This window comes from Hypanus sabinus, chromosome 12 (assembly GCF_030144855.1).
Source record: "Hypanus sabinus isolate sHypSab1 chromosome 12, sHypSab1.hap1, whole genome shotgun sequence".
NCBI classification, from domain to species: domain Eukaryota; kingdom Metazoa; phylum Chordata; class Chondrichthyes; order Myliobatiformes; family Dasyatidae; genus Hypanus; species Hypanus sabinus.
The window spans coordinates 19894403-19915085 of NC_082717.1; the positions used below are offsets into that span (position 1 = coordinate 19894403).

The 20683-nt window shown below is 41.6% G+C and overlaps 1 protein-coding gene across 3 annotated transcripts in view; it reads right to left on the reverse strand.

Moving 5' to 3' along the window:
* ltbp1 (latent transforming growth factor beta binding protein 1) overlaps positions 1 to 20683 on the reverse strand; it is a 416523-nt gene that overhangs the window by 216795 nt on the left and 179045 nt on the right. For all 3 annotated transcript variants that reach the window (XM_059985624.1, XM_059985626.1, XM_059985625.1), the window contains exon 9: positions 2613 to 2690. In XM_059985624.1, coding sequence (XP_059841607.1) covers positions 2613 to 2690 — 78 coding nt within the window. The remainder of the gene's footprint in view (positions 1 to 2612; positions 2691 to 20683) is intronic.

Consider the following 20683-nt stretch of genomic DNA (forward strand, 5'->3'; position numbering starts at 1 on the left):
GACTGATCTACCTTCAGAATTTTCAGCTTCTCAAGCACCTTCTCCTTAGTAAAAGCAAAGACACTCACTTCTTTTAATGACACTCACTTCTTTCAACACTTGTATTTCTGACATTCTGCTAGTGTCTTCCACAATGAACACTGATGCATTGTCTGCCATTCCTTTGTCCCCTTTACTACCCCTCCATTGTCATTTTCCAGTGGTCTGATATCCACTCGTCTCTCTTTTACTCTTTATATATCTGGTAAAAAAAAATTGTATCCTCTTCTATATTATTGACTAGCCTACCTCCATCTTTTCTCTCCTTATGGTTTTTTAGATTCAAGATTCAAAAACTTTATTGTCATTTCAACCATACATCAGCTCTGCAGGGCAGAATGAGACAGCGTTTCCCAGGGGCAAGTGCAACCATAACATAATAAACACAACAAATAAATAGTAAACACAACAATAAATAGTAAACACAACAGCCACCTATCGGTTAAAATCAAGTTATAAGTGTCCATTGCAAGTTAAAAGTGTCCAAAGCAGAGTCAGGTAGAGCAGCTATTTAGCAGTCTGATTGCCTATGGAAGGAAGCTGTGTAGTAGCCTTGTGGTTTTTGTTTTGAAGCTCCTGTAACATTTGCCTGATGGCAGAAGAACAGTTTATAGAGAGGGTGTGAGGGGTCTTTAATGATGTACCGTGCCTTCTGGAGGCATCGACTCTGAAAGAGGTCTTGGACAGAAGGTAGGGAGACCCCAATAAACTTCTCTGCTCCCCTAACCACCTAACCAAGGCTTTTTTGTCGGCAGCACTGCAGCTGGAGTACAAGACCACACCTCTGTAGAATGTAGTTAAGATGTTAGTGAGGAGTGATGCATTTTTAAGTTTCCTCAGAAAGTGCAATCTCTGCTGGGCCCATTTCACAATCCCAGTGGTGTTCTTGGACCAGGTGAGATTGTCTGAGATCTGCACCCCAAGGAACTTGATGTTTTCCACTCTCTCCACTGTGGAGCCGCTGATGCTGAGGGTGTGTGCTCAGGCTGAGACCGTCTGAAATCGACGATCATCTCCTTGGTTTTGGTGACATTAAGCATCAAGTTGTTGTCATTGCACGAGCTCTCTAGGCGTTTGACCTCCTCCCTGTACGTTGTTTCATCATTTTTGCTGATGAGCCCCACCACTGCCTTTAGTTGGGTTTTAAAAGATTCCCAATCCTCTACCTTCCTACTAATTTTTGCTACATACACCTTGGATACAGGTGTAACTCACCCTTTTTGCACAGGTAATACCTTCCTCAGAAGAGATCCCATGATCCAGAAATCTGAAACCCTGCCCCCAGCACCAATTCTTTAGCCTTGCATTCATGCATCAGATCACCCTATTCGTACTCTCATTGGTGCTTGGTACAGGCAGCAATCCAGAGATGATCAACCTGGATGTCCTGCTTTTCAGCTTTCTGCCTAACTCCCTCTATTCTCTCTTCAGGACCTCCTCCCTTTTCCTATCGATCTCATTGGTACAAATATGCACCACTGCTTCTAGCTGTTCACCCCCCCCCCCCCCGTTCAGAATGCTGTGGATCCAATTCGGGATATCCCTGACCCTGGCACGTGGGGGGCGACATACCACCCAGGAGTCTCTTTCACATCCACAGAATTTGCTGTCAATTCCTCTAACTACGGAATCCCCTGTCACTACTGTGCTCCACTTTATCCCACTTCCCTTCTGAGCAAGAGGCAGGATCAGTGCCAGAGATCAGGTCACTGTGACTTTTCTCTGGTAGGTTGTCTCCCCCCACCCCCCCCCCCCACCCAAAAGTATCTGAAGAGGTATACTTACTATTGAAGGGAATGGCCACAGGGGTATTCTGCAATGGCTGTCTTTTCCCTTTCCCTCTCCTGACAATTACCAGATATCTGCCTCCGGCAACTTAGGAACGTGCAGGGAATGGAGGCTTCCGGATCTTGTGCAAGCAGGTGGATTAATTTAAATTGGCATCATTGTGGGGACCGACAGGTCTTTACCCATGCTTTACTGTTCTTTGTTCGATGTCATACTGTACATTCTAATATTGTCTGTATTATTGAACAACTTTTGGAATACATCAACTTGGCCATTAACTTTAATTAAACGGCAGTCATTTCTCAGCATTTAATTTTGTACTTTAGATGGGAGATGGAGGGGCAAGAAAGGGAGGGGTTGCTGAAAGTTATTTAAGTAATGCCTTCTTCACCCTGAGCAGCAACAAATACAGCATAAATTATCAGAGCCAGAGATTTAATTCTAACGGGTTCGATCTTTTGAGGAGTGCCTTAGGCACAGCAAAATCAACAGCTATAAAGCTAATATTTGAATCTGTTGTATGTCAGTATTTTACTGGAACCTTACACAGTGCTATGGTGCCAAATGACTTCGCAGTAACAGTATTAGTCAGTGTCCATCTCACTTGAGAGACATCACCTTAAGTAAGTCAGGCACAACATCGACTTGTTCTCCTTCCTCTTAAAAATTTATCTGAAGAGGAAATAAGGGTCAGCAATATAAAATAAGCCTGTTAAACAAAATTTATCATTTATATAAGGCACAACCATGAAATATACTAACTAGGAATCACTTAACATACTTACCCTGACAATGTGTAGCATTAATCTGCTTGTAACCCAGGGGGCACTCCACCATTTGTCCATTTCCTCGGATAGGGAATGCTGAAATGCAAACAAAATTCCGTAATTAACATTCTCGACAATACCCATGTCTATTTAAAGGAATGGCAGGAAAAGAAAAAAGAAAACAGTGCATTTTCAGAATCACTAAACCAGCAACAATACTAAGCAAAACAGTATGTGCAAAAGACTTCAAATTATAGCATTATTCTGTGCCATCATAAACAAACATACAAGCCCACCTGACTTCTCTGAAATGCGATGAATAAATCACAGTCACTGAATCAAACAGGGTACCGCTCACCAGGCAACCATTTGAATATGGATTTGTGTGGGACTGCCTCTCCACGGCTTCAGGAAGACACACACAAAATGTCAACTGTACAATGTGACTGACTCAGATCTTTCCAATCAATTAGATTGCACCAGAGCAAACTCAAGAGTGAATGATTTTACAGGGAACTCTCCGAGTGAAATTCAGCAGAAGGTTATGCTGCAGATGTCAGATATACCCAATGGCCAGTATAAGATGGTAATTGAGAATGCTAGAAATGGTCAGAAAGTCAGGCAGCATTTCTGTAGAGAGAAACAAAATTGAGTCCTGAGTGGTGTAACATGCCTGGTCAGAAGATGGCCTGGTCCTTGAGCTTGTTGAACTTATTAGAACAGAGTAAGAATGTCTCTCTAGTGCTTCCTTCTTCCTCCCCCCCTCCCTTTCCTTTCTCCCCAGCCATGATTCCCCTCACCGTTGTGAAATTTATTTTTATTCTGTGGCAGCAGTACAGTGCAACTCATAAAATCACTACAGTACTGTGCAAAGGTCTTAGGCACCCTAGCAATATATATATACACACACACAAGACTTTTGCACAGTTCTGTATATTAATAGCAAAGACAAATTTCACTGCTAGGTACGGAAGAGGATATGTAGAACTAAGTGCTGGGCAAAACACATCCCAATTTGTGGCCAAAAATGTAAAGTGGTTTTTTGATAGCCTAAGAAGAAATTGCATTTATATAGCATATAAATTAAGAGCTTATTTCATTAACAGCTAATGAAATAAGCTTCAAGTCTAGACAATCAGCTTACAGACAGCAAGTTCATATTAAGCTAATCCACTTCAGATACGTTGATGATAAGATGAATACTGACCAGTGAGAGCAGTGGGAACTTTTCTACTCTTCTTCAAATTAGACATGTTTTCTGACCATTCAAGAGGGCCAACAGGGCTGACAGAGTCATAGAACAGCAAAGAAACAGACCCCTCAGCCCATCTTGACCATGCCGAACCATTAAACTGCCTACTCCCATTGAGCTGCACCAGGACCATAGCTCACCATCCATATACCTATCCAAACTTCCCTTCAATGTTGAAATTGAACTCACATACACCACCTGCACTGGCATCTCATACCACATTCTCACGACTCTCTGAGTGAAGAACCTTCCCCTCACGTTGCCCTTAAAGCTTTTCACCTTTCACCCTTAACCCATGGCCTCTAGTTGTAGTGCCAACCAACCTCAGCAGAAAAAGCCTGTTTGCATTTACCTTATCTAGACCCTCATACTTTTGTACACCTTATCAAATCTCCTCTCAATCTTCTACATTTCAATGAATAAAGTCTTAACCTATTCAAACTTTCATTCTAGTTCAGGTCCTCCAGACCCCACAAAATCCTTGTAAATTAGGCTTCACCAATGTCTTGTACAAATTCAACATAATGCCCATCTCCTGTACTCAATAACTTTGATTTATGAAGGCTAATATGCCAAAAGCTTTCTTCACAACCCAATCCATCTGTAACACCACATTCAATGAATTCTGGACCTGTATTCCCAGATCCCTTTGTCCCACTGCAATCCTCAGTGCCCTAGCATTCACTGTGTAAGACCTACCCTGGTTGTTCCAACCAAAGTGCAACACCTCACACTTGTCTGGATTAAATATCTGTCATTTTTCAGCCGGTTTTCCCACTGATCCAGATCCCACTGCAAACTATGATAGTCTTTGATGCTGTCCACTATACCCCCAATCTCAGTGTCATCTGACAATTTGCTGATCCAGTTAAGCATATTATCATCCAGATCACTGATAGACAGTAGATGATAATTAACATCAGACTGAGCACCGATCTCTGTGGCACACTGCTATTCACAAGCCTCCAGTCAAAGAGACAACCATCTACTACCACTCTCTGGCTTCTCCCACAAAGCCTCTGTGTAATTCTGTTTACTACCTCATCTGGAATGCAGAGCAACTGAACCTTGTTGACCAACCTCCCATTTGGTACACTGTCAAATGCCTTGCTAAAGTCCATGTAGACAACATCCACAGCCTTGCCTTCATCAACTTCCCTGGTAACTTCCTTGAAAAACCCTATAAGATTGGTTAGACATAACCTACTACATATGAAGCCATGCAGACTATCCTTAATTGATCCACGTCTATCCAAATACTTGTATATCCAGTCCCTTCAAATGCCTTCCAATAACTTTCCCACCAGCCCATAGTATCCTGGTTTATTTTTAGAACCTTTTTTAAACAGCAGAACAACATTGGCTATCCTCCTATCCTCTGGTATCTTACCTGTTGCTAAAAACGATTTAAATTTCTCTGCTAGGACCTCAGCAATTTCTAGACTTGCATCCCGCAGGGTCCAAGGGAACATCTTGTCAGACCTTGAGGATTATCTATCCTAATTTGCCTCAAGACAGCAAACACCTCCTCCTTTGTAATCTGTATAGCATCCTTGAAGTTGCCTCCGCTTGGCCTGTCTTCCATGGACTATGTGTTCATCTCCCAAGTAAATTCAGATGCATAAAATCCATTTAAGATCTCCCCCATCTCTTTTGGATATATGCACGATGGCCAGATTAGGCTTTCAGTTAATTATCTCATATCCAAGAGCTTAATTTAAAGCTGACTATTGCAGAGTGAAGTAGAGAATAAAATTCAAGTTTTTCTTTTAGTATTGTCTGGAACATTAAGTCATAGAGCACAGAAATGGAGCCTTTGGCCCATCATATTCATGCTGCCTATTGACACTCTATCTCCCATTTCCCTGCATTAGGTCTGTGGCCTTTTCTGCCTTGGCAATTCAAGTAGAGCCATGGCGTCATACAGCAATACAGCACAAATACAGGGCCTTCAGCCCATAGCATCCACGCTAACCATGTGCCCAAATAGTTTGGCCCAATTTCCTGCCTACATACATCTAAGCCTTGTGCCTCCAAGTAACTGTTCAAGTACTTCTTAAGTGGCACTATTGTACCTGCCTCAACCACTTCTTCTGGCTGCTCGTTCCATATGCTTGGGCCCCTCTGCATGAAAAGGATGCCCTTCAGGCCCTTTTAAAATATTTCCCCCCTCAACCTAAATCTATGCCCCCTTGTTTTAAATTCCCGTACCTTGGCAGTTACTGTCCACCTTATCTGCACTTCTCATAATTTTAAACATTTCTATAACATTATCACTCATTCTCCTACGTTCCAAGAAATAAAGATCTAGCCTGTATCTCCCTATAACTCAGGCCCTTTAGGACTGGCAACATAATTCTTAATCATTTCTATACTCTTTCCAGTTTAGCCTCATCTTTCCTATAAAAGGGTGACCAAAACTGTGTCCAGTACTCCCATTGTGGCCTCACCTACAACTGCAATACAATGTCCCAACTCCGATATTCAATGAACTGACTGTTTCAGATTCAGTTTATTGTCATTTAGAAACCACAAATGCAATGTAGTTAAAAAATGAGACAGCGTTCCCCCAGAATGATATCACAAAAGCATATGACAAAACAGACAACACCAGAAAATCCACGTAACGTTTGGCAATCCCCAATCCAGAGTCTGGAGAGGCTGCTGTGTATTAATATCATGCTACCCTCTAACACATTCCCCGGAAAGGAGCTCCAAATCTACCAGACAAAACAAGACCAAAAACTAAAGCTACAAGACCTGCACAAAACCACATAATTACAACATATAGTTACAACAGTGCAAACAATAGCATAATTGATAAAAAAAAACAGACTATGGGCACAGTAAAAATAGTCCAAGATGTTAAAGGACTGTAAGTTCAAAAGAAATCACCACAGTTTCCACAAGACCCCAGGGTTCCGAAAGACTCGCCATCCCACGCCAGCGGCAGAAGGGAATACCCCCGCTATGGACTTCCACAGCGCCACCCGACACAGCCACATAGATGCAGCATACAATGGAAGCTCCGTCGAAACCAGCTGATGAAAACCAATGTGCAAAACACCTTTTTCACCATCCTTTCTACCTTTGCTTTCAATGAACTATGCACTTGCATTCTTGGCTTCTTTTGACCCATGACATGTTACTCCCTAGTACCATACCATTCATAACAAAAATTCTACACTGGTGTGGCTTTCCAAAATGTATCATCTCATACTTAATAAAATCCTTTTGCTTCTCCTCAGCCCATTTCCCTCCTTGTAATCTACAATAACCTTCTTCACTATCAACACCACCTTTTATTTTTGTGTCATCCACAAACTTAATGATCAAGCTTTGTGCATTACAATGATTTATATAAATAATAACAAGAATGCTAACTTTAACTAGTCACCATCAGCCTGAGCATTGAATATAGAAGCAGGGACATTATGATGTAGTTACATAAGTCATTGCTGATTATCTTGGTACTCTCCTTATCTTTACCTGCCAGATACATTTCATACTTGACTTCCCTCTAAGTGCATGCCTAATCTTTTTAAGGTCATCAACAAATTTGCTCAATCCCATCCTCCTAAATCCAATACATTAATACAAGAGATTCTGCAGATGCTGGAAATCCAGAGCAACAGATACAAAATGTTGGACCATAAACAAGAGAAAATCTGCAGATGCAGGAAATCCAAGCGGCACACACAAAATGCTGGAGGAACTCAGCAGCATCTATGGAAAAGAATAAACAGTTGATGTTTTGGGCCTAGACACTTCATCAAGACTGAAAAGGAAGGGGGGAAGAAGTCAGAAGCCATGTTCTGGCATATTGCCCTTCCTTTCCAGTCCAGATGAAGTGTGAAATGTCATCTTTTTAGTCATTGCTATAGATATTGCCTGACCCGCTGAGTTCCTCCAGCATTTTGTGTGTGTGTTGCTCCTAAATCTAACGTCTGCTTCCTTCTTTTTTTTAATTTTATTTAAAGATACAGTCCTAACAAGGACATGTTGCTCCTGGACACTTGATATTACATTTTTAAAAGCCTTCCACCTTCCATTCTTTCCTTTCCCTTCAAACAATCCCAACCAATTGAACTCTTGAATTCTTCTAAAATTAGCCCTGTGCCTGTTTAGGACCCTAACCTATAGATCTGACCTCTCTTTTTCCATGACTATCTTAAAATTAAAAGTAATGGCATTATGGTCACTGGAGCCAAAGTGCTCCTCAACTGCCACTTCTTTATATTCCAACTGCCTCATTCCCTAGGAGATGGCCCAGTAATTCACCTTCCTAAGAATCTCTATACATTGATCCATCTAGGAACTTAACATTCTGGGTGACCCAAGTACTTGTCTTCAATGATTTGAGAGAACCTACCACTCACCACATTCCAGACTGCAACCACTCTCTTTTTGGAAAAAAAAGTTCATTTTAGATCTAAATCTCTTGCCTCTTTTACCACTTAACTTTTACCTTCAAATAAATCTCTTATCTCTTACCTTCTGGAGGGATTTCTTTGGCCAGAAGATGAAGAATCTGTGGAATTCATTGAAGGCAAGAACATTGGGTATATTTAAAATAGAAGTTGTTAGATATTTGACTAGCAAGGGCGTCAAAGGATATGAGGAAAAGGCAGAAGAATGGGGTTGAGAGAGGCAAGAAATCAGCCATGATAGAATGGCAGAGCAGACTCGATGGGCCAAATGGCCTAATTCTGCTCCGATGTCTGATGGTCTATGGTCTCTCGTAGCTATAGAGTCACAGAACACTTCAGCAAAGAAATGGATGCGTCGGCTCATCTAGTCTGTGCTAAATCATTATCTTACCTGCTCCCATTGATCTGTACCCAGACCACAGCCCTCCATACCCCTCCCATCTGTGTACCTATCCAAATTTCTCTTAAATGTTGAAATCAACCCCACATTTACCACTTGCACAGCCAGCCTGTTCCACATTCTCAGCACCCTCTGAGTGAATAAGTTCCACCTCACATTCTTCTTAAACATTTCACCTTTTACCCTTAACCCACGACCTCTAGTTGTATTCCCACCCAACCTCAGTGGAAAAAACCTGCTTGCATTTACCATATCTAAACCCTTCATAATTTCAAATACTTCCATCAAATCTCCCCTCAGCCTTCTACACTCAAATGAATAAAGTCCTAACCTACTCGAGCTTTCCTTTTACCTATGGTCATCCAGTCCTGGCAACCTCCAGGCAAAATTTCTCTGCACTTACTCAATCTTATTTACATCTTTCCTGTAAATAAGTGACCAAAACTGGACACAATAATCCAAACTAGACCTCACCAATATCTTATACAATTTCAACATAACATCCTATTTCCTGTAACACACACAAAATGCTGGTGAAACGGAGCAGGCCAGGTAGTATCTACAGGAAGTACAGTCGACTGTACTTCTTCCTATAGATGCTGCCTGACTTGCTGCGTTCCACCAGCATTTTGTGTGAGTTGCTTGAATTTCCAGCCTCTGCAGATTCCCTCGTGTTTGCGATCCTATCTCCTGTACTTGATACATTCATTTTTGAAGGTCAATGTGCCAAAAGCTTTCTTCATGATTCTGTCTCCCTGTAACACCACTTTCAATGAATTATGGATCTGTATTCCAATATCACTTTGCTCTACCATACTCTTTAGTGCCCTATTGCTCTATGTGTAAAACCTTCCCTGGTTCTTCCTTCCAAACTGCAACTCATCACACTTGACTGCATTAAATCCCATCTGCCATTTTTCAGCCCAATTTTTGGGGGTTTGTTTTTCAATGTTTAATAAATGTTTTATTTGTTATAAAAAAAAACCCTGCCTCACTTATATATTTATGTTACGGATTCAGCAACAATAAATATATAAGTGAGGCAGGGTTTTTTTTATAACAAATAAAACATTTATTAAACACTGAGAAACAAACCACTAACGTAACTGGAAATCAGCTGCTGTGCGGCAGCTTAAACAGTTCTTAAAGGAATAAAGCGAAAACAGTTCTTAAAGCGATGTTGCAAAAACAGTTCTTCAAAGTAGTACTGCAAAAGTTCAAAATGCTTACAGTCCATTAAAGGAGAGACTTTTTTGATGATTTAAATTCTCTTTCACGTCGTGTTGCTGCGGTTCCCAGTCGAACTATACTTTTCCTGAAGAATTTACGAAGATGAAAATGAAACGGCTTAAAGGCACTGACCTTTCCTTTACAAAACTGTACCCAAACCCTTTCTGCTATTCACAGGGGTTACCACGGGGACAGCCAACGAATTCCTTCCAAATGAGGATCAAATAAAGGTCGAACTTGTTTCACAGTCGAAATCGACCTTCCTTGATCTTTTAGCTCCCGAACTCCGATCTTCACTCTCCACTGATTTTTAACTGGCAGTATTATAAAGAAACTGCTGGCAATGACCTTTTAAGCTTTAGGCATTAAATAAAACTCCACCTTTCAACCAAACTGCATCATAATATTGGACCACGCAGTGGCATGGAGTCAAAATGGCAAATCCAGCCACGAACTGCCCCTCCTCACAGGGAGGGGTCCTCCTTTTATACCCTGTTAAAAAAAAACTGTTACATGACTTCTACTGCTGGGAAAATGACATCACTCCACCATCACAAGACCACTACCTTAAGTCCGGAATAGCTTCAACGCCACTGTCATGTGACAAGTACAAGATACCCATGGGTACGTAACTATGTATTATCAAAGTACATATATGCCATTTCTTTTCTTCTGGGCATATTTAGTAAATCCAAGAAACATAATAGAATCAATGAAAAACTGCACCCAATATTATGGTCAAACAACCAGTGTGCAAAAGACAACAAACTGTGCAAACACAGAAGAAAAAACAGAAGTAATAATAAATAAATAAGTAAGTAAATAAGTAAGCAAGCAAGCATAAATACCGAGAACATGGGTCAAGAGTCCTTGAAAGTCAGTCTGTAGGTTGTGGGATCAGTGACAGGGGAAGTAAAGTTATGTTATCCCCACTGGCTCAAGAGCCTAATGGTTGAGGGGTAATATCCTTTCCTGAACCTGGTACTGTGGGCTCTGAAGCTCTTGTACCTTCTACCTGATGGCAGCAGTGAGAAGAGAGCATGACTTCAATGGATGGGGTCCTTGATGATGGATGCTGCTTTCCTGCAACAGCAGTCCATGTAGATGAGCTCAATAGCGGGGAGAGCTTTGCAACCGGGAAATATGGTGATAAGCAGGGTAATTATAATCTATAAAAGAGAATTGAACTGACTTTATTTCTTACATTTCTCATGTACATGATGAGTAAAAATCTTTACGTTGTGTCTCCATCTAAATGTGCAAATTATAGTCATTTGTTCTGCACAACAGAACAGTTAATATAGCTTAGAAATACATTTGGGTCAGCACAAATTAATCAGTCTGATGGCTTGGTGGAAGAAGCTGTCCTGGAGCCTGTTGGTCCTGGCTTTAATGCTGTGGCACTGTTTCCCAGATGGTAGCAGCTGGAACAGTTTATGGTTGGGGTGACTCGTATCCCCAATGATCGGGCCCTTTTTACACACCTGTCACTGCAAGTGTCCTGAATAGTGGGAAGTTCACATTTACAGATGTGCTGGGCTGTCTGCACCACTCTCTGCAGAGTCCTGTGATTAAGGGATCCCATACCAGGCAGTGATACAGCCAGTCAGGATGCTCTCAATTGTGTCCCTGTAGAAAGTCCTTAGGATTTGGGGACTCATACCAAAATTCTTCAACCCTCTGAGGTGAAAGAGGTGCTGTTTTGCTTTTTTTCACCACACAGCCAGTATGTACAGACCACGTGAAGTCCACGGTGATGTGTATAGAATTGAGTCTTCATGAAGAGTCTCGACACAAAACATCGACTGTTTATACTTTTCCATAGATGCTGCCTGACCTGCTGAATTCTTGCAGCATTTTGTATGTGCTGCTTTGAATTCCTAGCATCTGCAGAATGCCATCCTCTTCTCTCAATTCCTCTATCTCCACCACATCTGTTCTCAGGATGAGGCTTTTCTTACCAGGACAAAGGAGGCTCCCCTTCCTCCACCATCAACACTGCCCTCAACTGTATCTCTTCCATTTCACACACATCTGCTCTCACCTCATCCACACACCACCCCACCATGGGTAAGGTTTCTGATCTTCTCACCTACCACCCCACCAACCTCTGCACATAATTCTCCATAGCTTGTGCTACCTCCAACAGGATCCCACCACCAAGCACATCTTTCCCTCCCCCCCCCCCCCCCCACTTTCTGCTTTCCATAGGGATCAATCCATATGCAACTCCCTTGTCCATTCGTCCTTCCTCACTGATCTCCCTCCCGGCACTTATCCTTGCAAGCAGAACTAGTGCTACACCTGCCCTTACACCTCCTCCCTCAATACCATTCAGGGCTCCAAGCAGTCCTTCCAGGTGAGGTGACACATGTTGGGGTCATCTACTGTATCCAGTGCTCCCAGTCTGGTCTCCTCTATATCAGTGAGACTTGACGGAGATTGGGAGACTGCCTTGCTGAGCACCTACGCTCCATCTGCCAGAAAAAGCAGCATCTCCCAGTGGCCACCCATTTTAATCCCACTTCCCATTCCCATTCCAACATGTCCATCCATGGCCACATCTACTATCACAATGAGGCCACACTTAGGTTGGAGGAGCAACAACTTATATTCTGCCTGGGTGGCCTCCAACCTGATGGCATGAACATCGATTTCTCAAACTTCCAGTAATTGTCCCCCAACCCCTCAACATTCCCCTTTTTCCTCTCTCGCCTTATCTCCTTTGCCTGCCCATCACCTCCCTCTGGTGTTCCTCCCCCTTTTCTTTCTACCATTGTCTTCTGTCTTCTCCTATCAGATTCCCCTTCCCCAGTCCTATACGTCTTTCACCAACCTCCCAGCTCATTACTTGATTACTCCCCCCTCCCAGTTTCACCTATCACCTTGTGTTTCTTCCTCCCCTCCTCCCACCTTCAAACTCTGACTCCTCGTCTTTTTCTCTCCAGTCCTGATGAAGGTTTCTGGCCTGAAACGTCGACTATGTTCTTTTCCATAGATACAGCCTGGTCTGCTGAGTTCCTCCGGCATTTTGTGTACGTTATTTGCAGGTTTTCTTGTGTTTCAGGCACAAGATGTTAACGTTTGCTATTAAAATTACATGGCATGACTTCAATCCAACATGGCTGCTGCAGGCAAATAAGAACACAGTCTTTCCTTAAATGTGTACTTTACATCTGAAGGCTGCGTACTGAGGGCATTTCCTTCTTCGCTGAAGGCCCAAACAAGATCAGCTGTGATCTTAATAAAGGGGGAAACAGCCATAAGAGGCTGAATGATCTGGAGCTTGGAGTTACACAGATTTTGCAACAAGCCTTTCAGCCCAACTCCTACATGCCAACCAAGATGCCACAGCCAAGAATGCTCCACAGCACCTCTACTTCCTCGGGAGTGTAAAGAAGTCTGGCATGTCCCATTTGACCATCACCAATTGTTATCAATGCACCCCAATGCATCACAGCTTGGTATGGCCCCTGTTCTGCCCACAGACCCGAAGAAATTGCAAAGAATTGTGGATACAATTCAGCACATCACGAAAACAGCCTCCTCTCCGAGGACTCTGACGATTCCTCTCAGTGCTTTGATAAAGCATTCAGCACAATCAAAGACCCCACCCAGTCTGGAAATTCTCTTTTCTGCTTCTATCTCACATTAAAAGTCAGGAGTCTATCTTATTGTTCCCTAGTATGATAATTTGGACTCACGACTTTAGCCTACCTCAGTATGGCCTTCCAGCTTTTTGTTTAGCTGCTGCATACTTTTTCTATAAATGTCACAATTTATTCTGTATTCTGTTATTGTTTTACCTTGCATTACCTGAATCACTGTGGAAATGAATGGATCTGTATGAATGGTATGCAGAATGACGTATTTCACTGTAATTCAGTACATCAGAAACAGAATCAGGCTTAGTATCACCAGAATATGTCACGAAATGCAGCAGTACATCACAATGCACAAGTTAAAAAGCTCTATTTTACAAAAAGATGCAAAATGAGAAGGAAAAATACTGAGGTATTGTTCGTGGGTTTACTGTCCATTCAGATATCTGATGGTGGAGGAGAAGCTGTTCCTAAATTGTTGAGTGTGTGTCTTCAGGCTCCTGTGCCACCTACTTGATGGTAGCAATGAGAAAAGGACATGTCCTAGGCGACAGGGGTCCTGAATGATGGATGCCTCCTTTGTGAGGCATCAGCTTTTGAAGGTGTTCTTGATGCTGGAGAGGCTAGGGTCCATGATGGAGCTGGCTGAGTTTACAGCTTTTTGCATTTCTGAGGAGTAACCTCTCCATACAGGAGAGTGATGCAAACACTTAGAATGCTCTCCTTGGTACATCTGCAGAAATTTGTGAGCGTCTTTGGTACACCAATTCTCATCAAACTCCAAATGAAATACAGACACTGCCTTCTTTGTAAGTGCATGAATATGCTGGACCCAGGATAGACCTTTACAGATGTTGGCACCCAGGAACTTGGAACTGCTCACCCTTTCCACTGCTGATCCCTTGATGAAGACTAGTTGCCTCAGCATGTGACTACAACAAACAAGTTTACCAGGAGGATTTCATTCAGACCATCCTGTCCAGGCCAGACAATAAAAGTGTCATCAAAGTGCTTATGCAGGTATTGTTCTATGTGCAGTGAGAAAGTCTGGACACCACCTTTCAGGCTTGGCTGAGTACTTTTATTGCTATTTTCTAGTTTACTATGTTTCTAAAAGAGAAATTCTTTAATGATGCACTCTTGGCAACAGCTACTTCAGAAAATGCACACTTAATTTTAGCATTATTGCAAACTAAATGTCAATCCCACCCAAACCAACTGTACCCTGAAATTCCTGGACACAGCCTCATAAATACTTTGCCTTTCTTGTGAAATCACATCTTTCCTATATGATTGTTATAACTAGGCCTGTACACAATCTTCTAACTGTTTTCTTGGGAGTATTTTAAGAATCCTGCCGTGACTTTCCTGCTTTTCCTCCTGTTCTTTACCTTGGCTAATAGAAGAGCTAATAAATCTTCTTCCTTGGCCACCTTGTCAATCTGGTACCTTCAGGAGCCTGTGGAAATGCACTCGCTCTCATTCTCTATATTCCTCAGTTTTCTAACTCTTTCTGTGTGTATTCCATTACCCTGTTGGTTCTCCCCAAATGCATTATCTCATTCTGGGCTGATTTCCATCTGGCACTCTTTTGCCCATGTGATTGATATCTACTTGCAGTTGAAAGCTTTATTCCTCACACTCAACCACATGACCAATTCTGGTTTCATCATTTGAAGGGTCTAATTACAAAAAAAAAATTGCTGTGTTCTAAAGGGTCACCGCAGCAATGATGTTGCTTCACATTGCTAAATCTAAAGCAAATCTGTAACTTTGGCTGCTTGTAATCTTCTTGTTAAGAAAAGTTCCTTGACCTCAGCAGTATAACTACAGTGTAGAAAGTTAACACGGTCATTTTTTCTGAATTGCATAGTGGGATTTTGGGGGAAACGATGAAAGGAAAAATGTAGCACTTGTAAAAAGGCAGATATTTAACAATTGCCAGAAAGCATGCAGCAATTATGTTGTCATGGTAACATTGTCAAAAATTGCAAAAAAAACTCTTGCTACACCACTGCCAATCCAATAAATTTTGAACAGAAATACTGGCTTTCTCCTTCTGAACAAATTCCTGTTCCATTCACTAAAAAAAGCATCACTATTATTGAAATAGATTTCACTCGTATTCTCTTCTGGATGCACAAGGGTGAAAAATAAATAAATAAATTGTGACTCTTAGCACATCAAGAGCAAATAGAAAAAGTATTTGTTGAAAGCAAAGCAGTTGGATCATCTATAGTCACGTCATTTACCAAAAAGTACAGCACAGGTTATAAAGACAACATTTACACAATGAAGTCTTTCTTCAGGTCTCTTCAACTTTCCAATTTGCACCTCTGCATTTTACGCTTCTTTTCAGTGCTGGCCCTGACATTGAGGTATTTTTCTAATAACTACCAGGGCAACTTCTGCAGCTTCACTTTCAATAAATGAAATTCTACCAAATTCTATCCTAATCAGTTGAACATGTGTTACATGCAAAAACCGAGGACAAATTTCTTACCCTTTCCTTCAACAGCATCAGCCACAGAAACCATTCTGTCGCATCTGGATATCATCTTGTGATAATGTTCAAGGGACTAGTACTAAACTCCTCCCCACTGATTTTGCCCAAGAAACCACAGTTGTGTGGCACATTCTTTTAGGAAACTCTACATTATATTATATCCAATATATTTTCAAAGTTTAATCCTTACTGCAACATTGGATGGCCGGCAACCAAGTTGCATGCATAAGGTGCCCCTAAACAGCCAGCTGATTTAAAGATTATCTGTTGTTCTTATGCTTAGCGAAGGATAAATATTTGTCAGGTGACTGCTCTCCAGAGGTGTGCTGTGAGACTTTTCATCTCAACTTGAGAAAGCCCACGAGACCTATAAAAGAAAGCACCTCTAACATGCAGCGCCTCTTAAGCATTGAGCTGAATTATTTCTGCTATCATTGCAGAGACTCCCTATGAAGATTGACTTGCAATTAAAGAGATCTTCTGCAATCATGAGTATGGAATTTTACCACCCACATAGGACAGTGTTTATAAAGCACTCATGGCTCTCAATTACTTCTCCTTTATTTCCCACATTTATTGCCCTCTGCCTTCTCATCAGTTAGAAAGTATGCTCCTTTATTTTTCTTGTCAAAGTGGACAACTTCACATTTTTTCACATTGTACTCTTCTAACTTTGTACAGACCTTTGCCTTCTCTATCTATATCCTTTTGTATGCTACTTACTCCCTCTACACTATTTACTCATCTACGTGTCATCAGAAGTTTAGCAAACATACATTCAACGTCTTCCTTTAAGTCACTCCAATAATATATACAAATTTGAGGCCCAGCATCGATCTGTATGACAGCGCTTGCTTCATCCTACCAATCCAAAGAAACGTCTATTTAAGTCTCAGTCAGGAAAAAGTTTGGTGTTGATGGCAATATGGTGCCTCTCACACCAGAAACTATTATTTTCCACAATAATCTTGTCTTGAAATCCACCAACTCTTGAGAGTATAAAAGAAACTGGTTAAAGACAGAGACAAAGGAATAGGCATTAATTTATTTGGTTATGTGCATAGTAAAATACCATAACCCCCAATCTTCCACTCCTCACTTCATCTGTTGGGGAGGGAAACAGGTCTACCAATAAAAAAAATACTGATGTCTGTACTGATATCTTAGCCCACCAACGTTATGGTAAACTGCAGCTGCAGTTCCCTACACAACCTTTCATGAAGCAAAGTAGTATTACAGTAAGCACTAAGGAGAAGCTGTCATTTTGACCTTTTAACATCATTTAAGGGAAGCCCACATGCAGGCACTTTGTACACAATTGTGCAATGCTCAGAAGTTAATTCACGCAACAAATTCTTTGTTATCATTTTATCTCTAGTGTTCTCTTCAGTGTTTAGCTTTCATTCCACATCAGTAAAACCAGATTATCAGCTTGTTTACCATTGTTTTTCCATTAAACTACCCAGGTGATCTGAGTATCTCTGGCAACACTACCGCTTATCACTGACTCCATGGTTATGCTGGACAATTTCTCAGGCTGAAGATTAAACAAAACTGAAATAAATAAAAGCAGAAAATACCATCAACAGTCCGCAACCATGGAATGAAAAATAGCGTGCATGTTTCAACTCAACAAGGACTTTTTTTGAGATGAAATATCGACTTTGTGTCTCTTTCCACAGATGTTCCTGGCCTGCAGAGTGATTTCCACCATTTCCCTTTTCTCAGGATGGCTGATTCCACCCAGTTGTCAAATGGAGTCACTCACAGACTGAACAATCCCTCACCCTAAAGAGCAAGTTGGCAAAAAGAGAATGCATAGCCTTAGGTTAAGAGATCTAAACTTGAGGAAGTAGAAGATGACTGAACTCTAGAATGTAGTGCCTGCGGAGTGGTGGGAGTGGTTATTCTCACAACATTTCAGAAATATTTAGGCAAAGACTTAAATTTCAATGGCACAGAAGGCTACGGACCATGTGAGGATAAATAGGGTTGGTATAAATCAGTAATTGATGGTCAACATTGATATGTGGGCAGAAAGACCTATTTCTGCACTATTTGACTCTAAAACTATGGCATTAGAAAACAGAAAGACTTGCATAAGTCAGAAGATTCATATTCATCAATGCTTAACTTCATATTTTATTTGTAATTTATTCAATTATTTGAACGTAAGTATCTTGGTAGTAAGGTATGTGAGCTAAAACTGTGCTTCCACATCTACGTAGTCATACTTTACTTCATCAATATGCTTTACAAGAGGAAATTTCTCCTTTATCAGTTCCTTCCCCGAAAGTGCTGTGTTTGTTGTGGCACAATTATAATTGATAGGGAGAGTAATGCTACACAAGCGCTAATCCCCGCAGCAGCTGGCAAACCTGTGACCTCTGTCTTTAAGTTCGATGTCAGAACATTCTTCAAGACGGTGAACCTTCACAAACTTTTTTCAGTTATATAAAGAGTAAAAGGGAGGTGAGAGTTGATATTGGACTACTGAGAAATGATACTGGTGAGGTAGTAATGGGGACAAAGAAATTGTAGATGAACTTAATGGGTACTTTGCACCTGCATTCACTGTAGAAGATACTAGCAGTGTGTCACAGCTCCATGAGTGTCAAGGGAGCAGGAGAGAGTGTCATTGCCATTACAAAGGAAAAAGTGTGAGACAAACTCAAAGATCTTAAGGTGGATAAATCAACTGGACCAGATGGACTACATCCCAGAGTCCTGAGAGGTTGCTGAAAAGATAACAGATGCATTGAATATGATCTTTCAAGAATCACTTGCTTCTGGCATGGTCTCAGGGGACTAGAAAATTGCAAATATCACTCCACTCTTTAAGAAGGGAGGAAGGCAAAAGAAAGGAAATTATAGGCCTGTTAGCCTAACCTCAGTGGTTGGGAAATTTTTGGAGACTATTATTAAGGATGAGGTTTCGGGGTACTTGGAGACGAATGACAAAATAAGTCAAAGTCAGCATGGTTTCTGTAAAGGGAAATCCTGCCTGACAAATCTGTTGAAGTTCTTCGAGGAAGTGACAAGCAGTGTGGACAAAGGAGAGGTAGTGGATGTCATTTACTTGGATTCTCAGAGGCATTTGATAAGGTGCTACACACGAGGCTGCTTAACATGATAAAACAGTAAGGCAATAGACAGTAGGTGCAGGAGTAGGCCATTTGGCCCTTCGAGCCAGCACCACCATTCACTGTGATCATGGCTGATCATCCACAATCAGTACCCCATTTCTGTCTTCACCCCATATCCCTTGACTCCACTATCTTTAAGAGCTCTATCTAACTCTTTCTTAACAGCATCCAGAGAATTGCCACTGCCTTCTGAGGCAGAGCATTCCATAGATACACAACTCTCTGGGTGAAAAAGATTTTCCTGAGCTCCTAAAAGTTTTTCCTAGAAGTTTTTAGAACTTTTTCCTGTTCTAAATGGCCAACCCCTTATTCTTAAACTGTGGCCTCTGGTTCTCGACTCCCCCAACATCAGGAACATGTTTCCTGCCTCTAGCGTGACCAATCCCTTAATAATCTTATATGTTTCAAACAGATCCCCTCTCATCCTTCTAAATTCCAGTGCATACAAGTCCAGTTGCTCCAATCTTTCAACATATGACAGTCCCACCATCCCAGGAATTAACCTCGTGAACCTACGCTGCACTCCCTCAATAGCAAGAATGTCCTTCCTCAAAGTTGGAGACCAAAACTGAACACAATACTCCAGGTGGGGTCTCACCAGGGCCCTGTACAGCTGCAGAAGGACCTCTTTACTCCTATACTCAATTCCTCTTGTTATAAAAGCCAGCATGCCATTAGCTTTCTTCACTGCCTGCTGTACCTGCATGCTTACTTTCGGTGACTGATGTACAAAGCATTACAGGAAAGACACTGGCATTGATAAAGGAATTGCTGACAAGTGGGAAGCAGTGAGTGGGAATAAATGGAGCCTTTTCTGGTTGGCTGTCAGTGACTAGTGGTGTTCCTCAGGTGTCAGTATTGGGACCACTGCTTTTCATATTGTTCGTCAGTGACTTAGACTTGTATAGGGTAACTCAGCCAGTTCTATCACAGGCAAAAACCTCCCCGCCATTGAAGATATCTTCAAGAAGGCTGCATTTATCATTAAAGACCTCACCACCCAGGAAATGTGTTCTTGACCTTACTACATTGTGGGAAGGCATACAGGAGCCAGAAGACCCACACTCAAAATTTTAAGAACAGCTTTTTCCCATCAGATTTCCAAACAGTCCATGAACCCATGGACACTACCTCTTATTCGTCTTTCACACAATTAATTTCGTAATTTATAGTAATTTTTATGTCTTGCTCTATACAGCTGCCACAAAACAACAGCTTTCATGACCTATGTGAGTGATAATAAACCTGATTCCTACTGTTCTTTTGATGTTAGTGGGTGAACAGCAGGTGGAGTTCATTTACAATCGGTCAACTGATAGTTCCTGCATAGCAGAAGTGGAATACTTACTCTTGTTCCAATTGAACTTTGGCAAGCCATTCCTCCAGGAACAGCAGCAGCCACCGTCACAACAACGAAAAAAATCTTGTCTCAGCAGCATAAATGGATGGTACCACAGGACAGAGCTTGGCAATGCGAATACAAAAGGCTGCTGTGTAGTCATAGCTACCTCACACAGTGCACA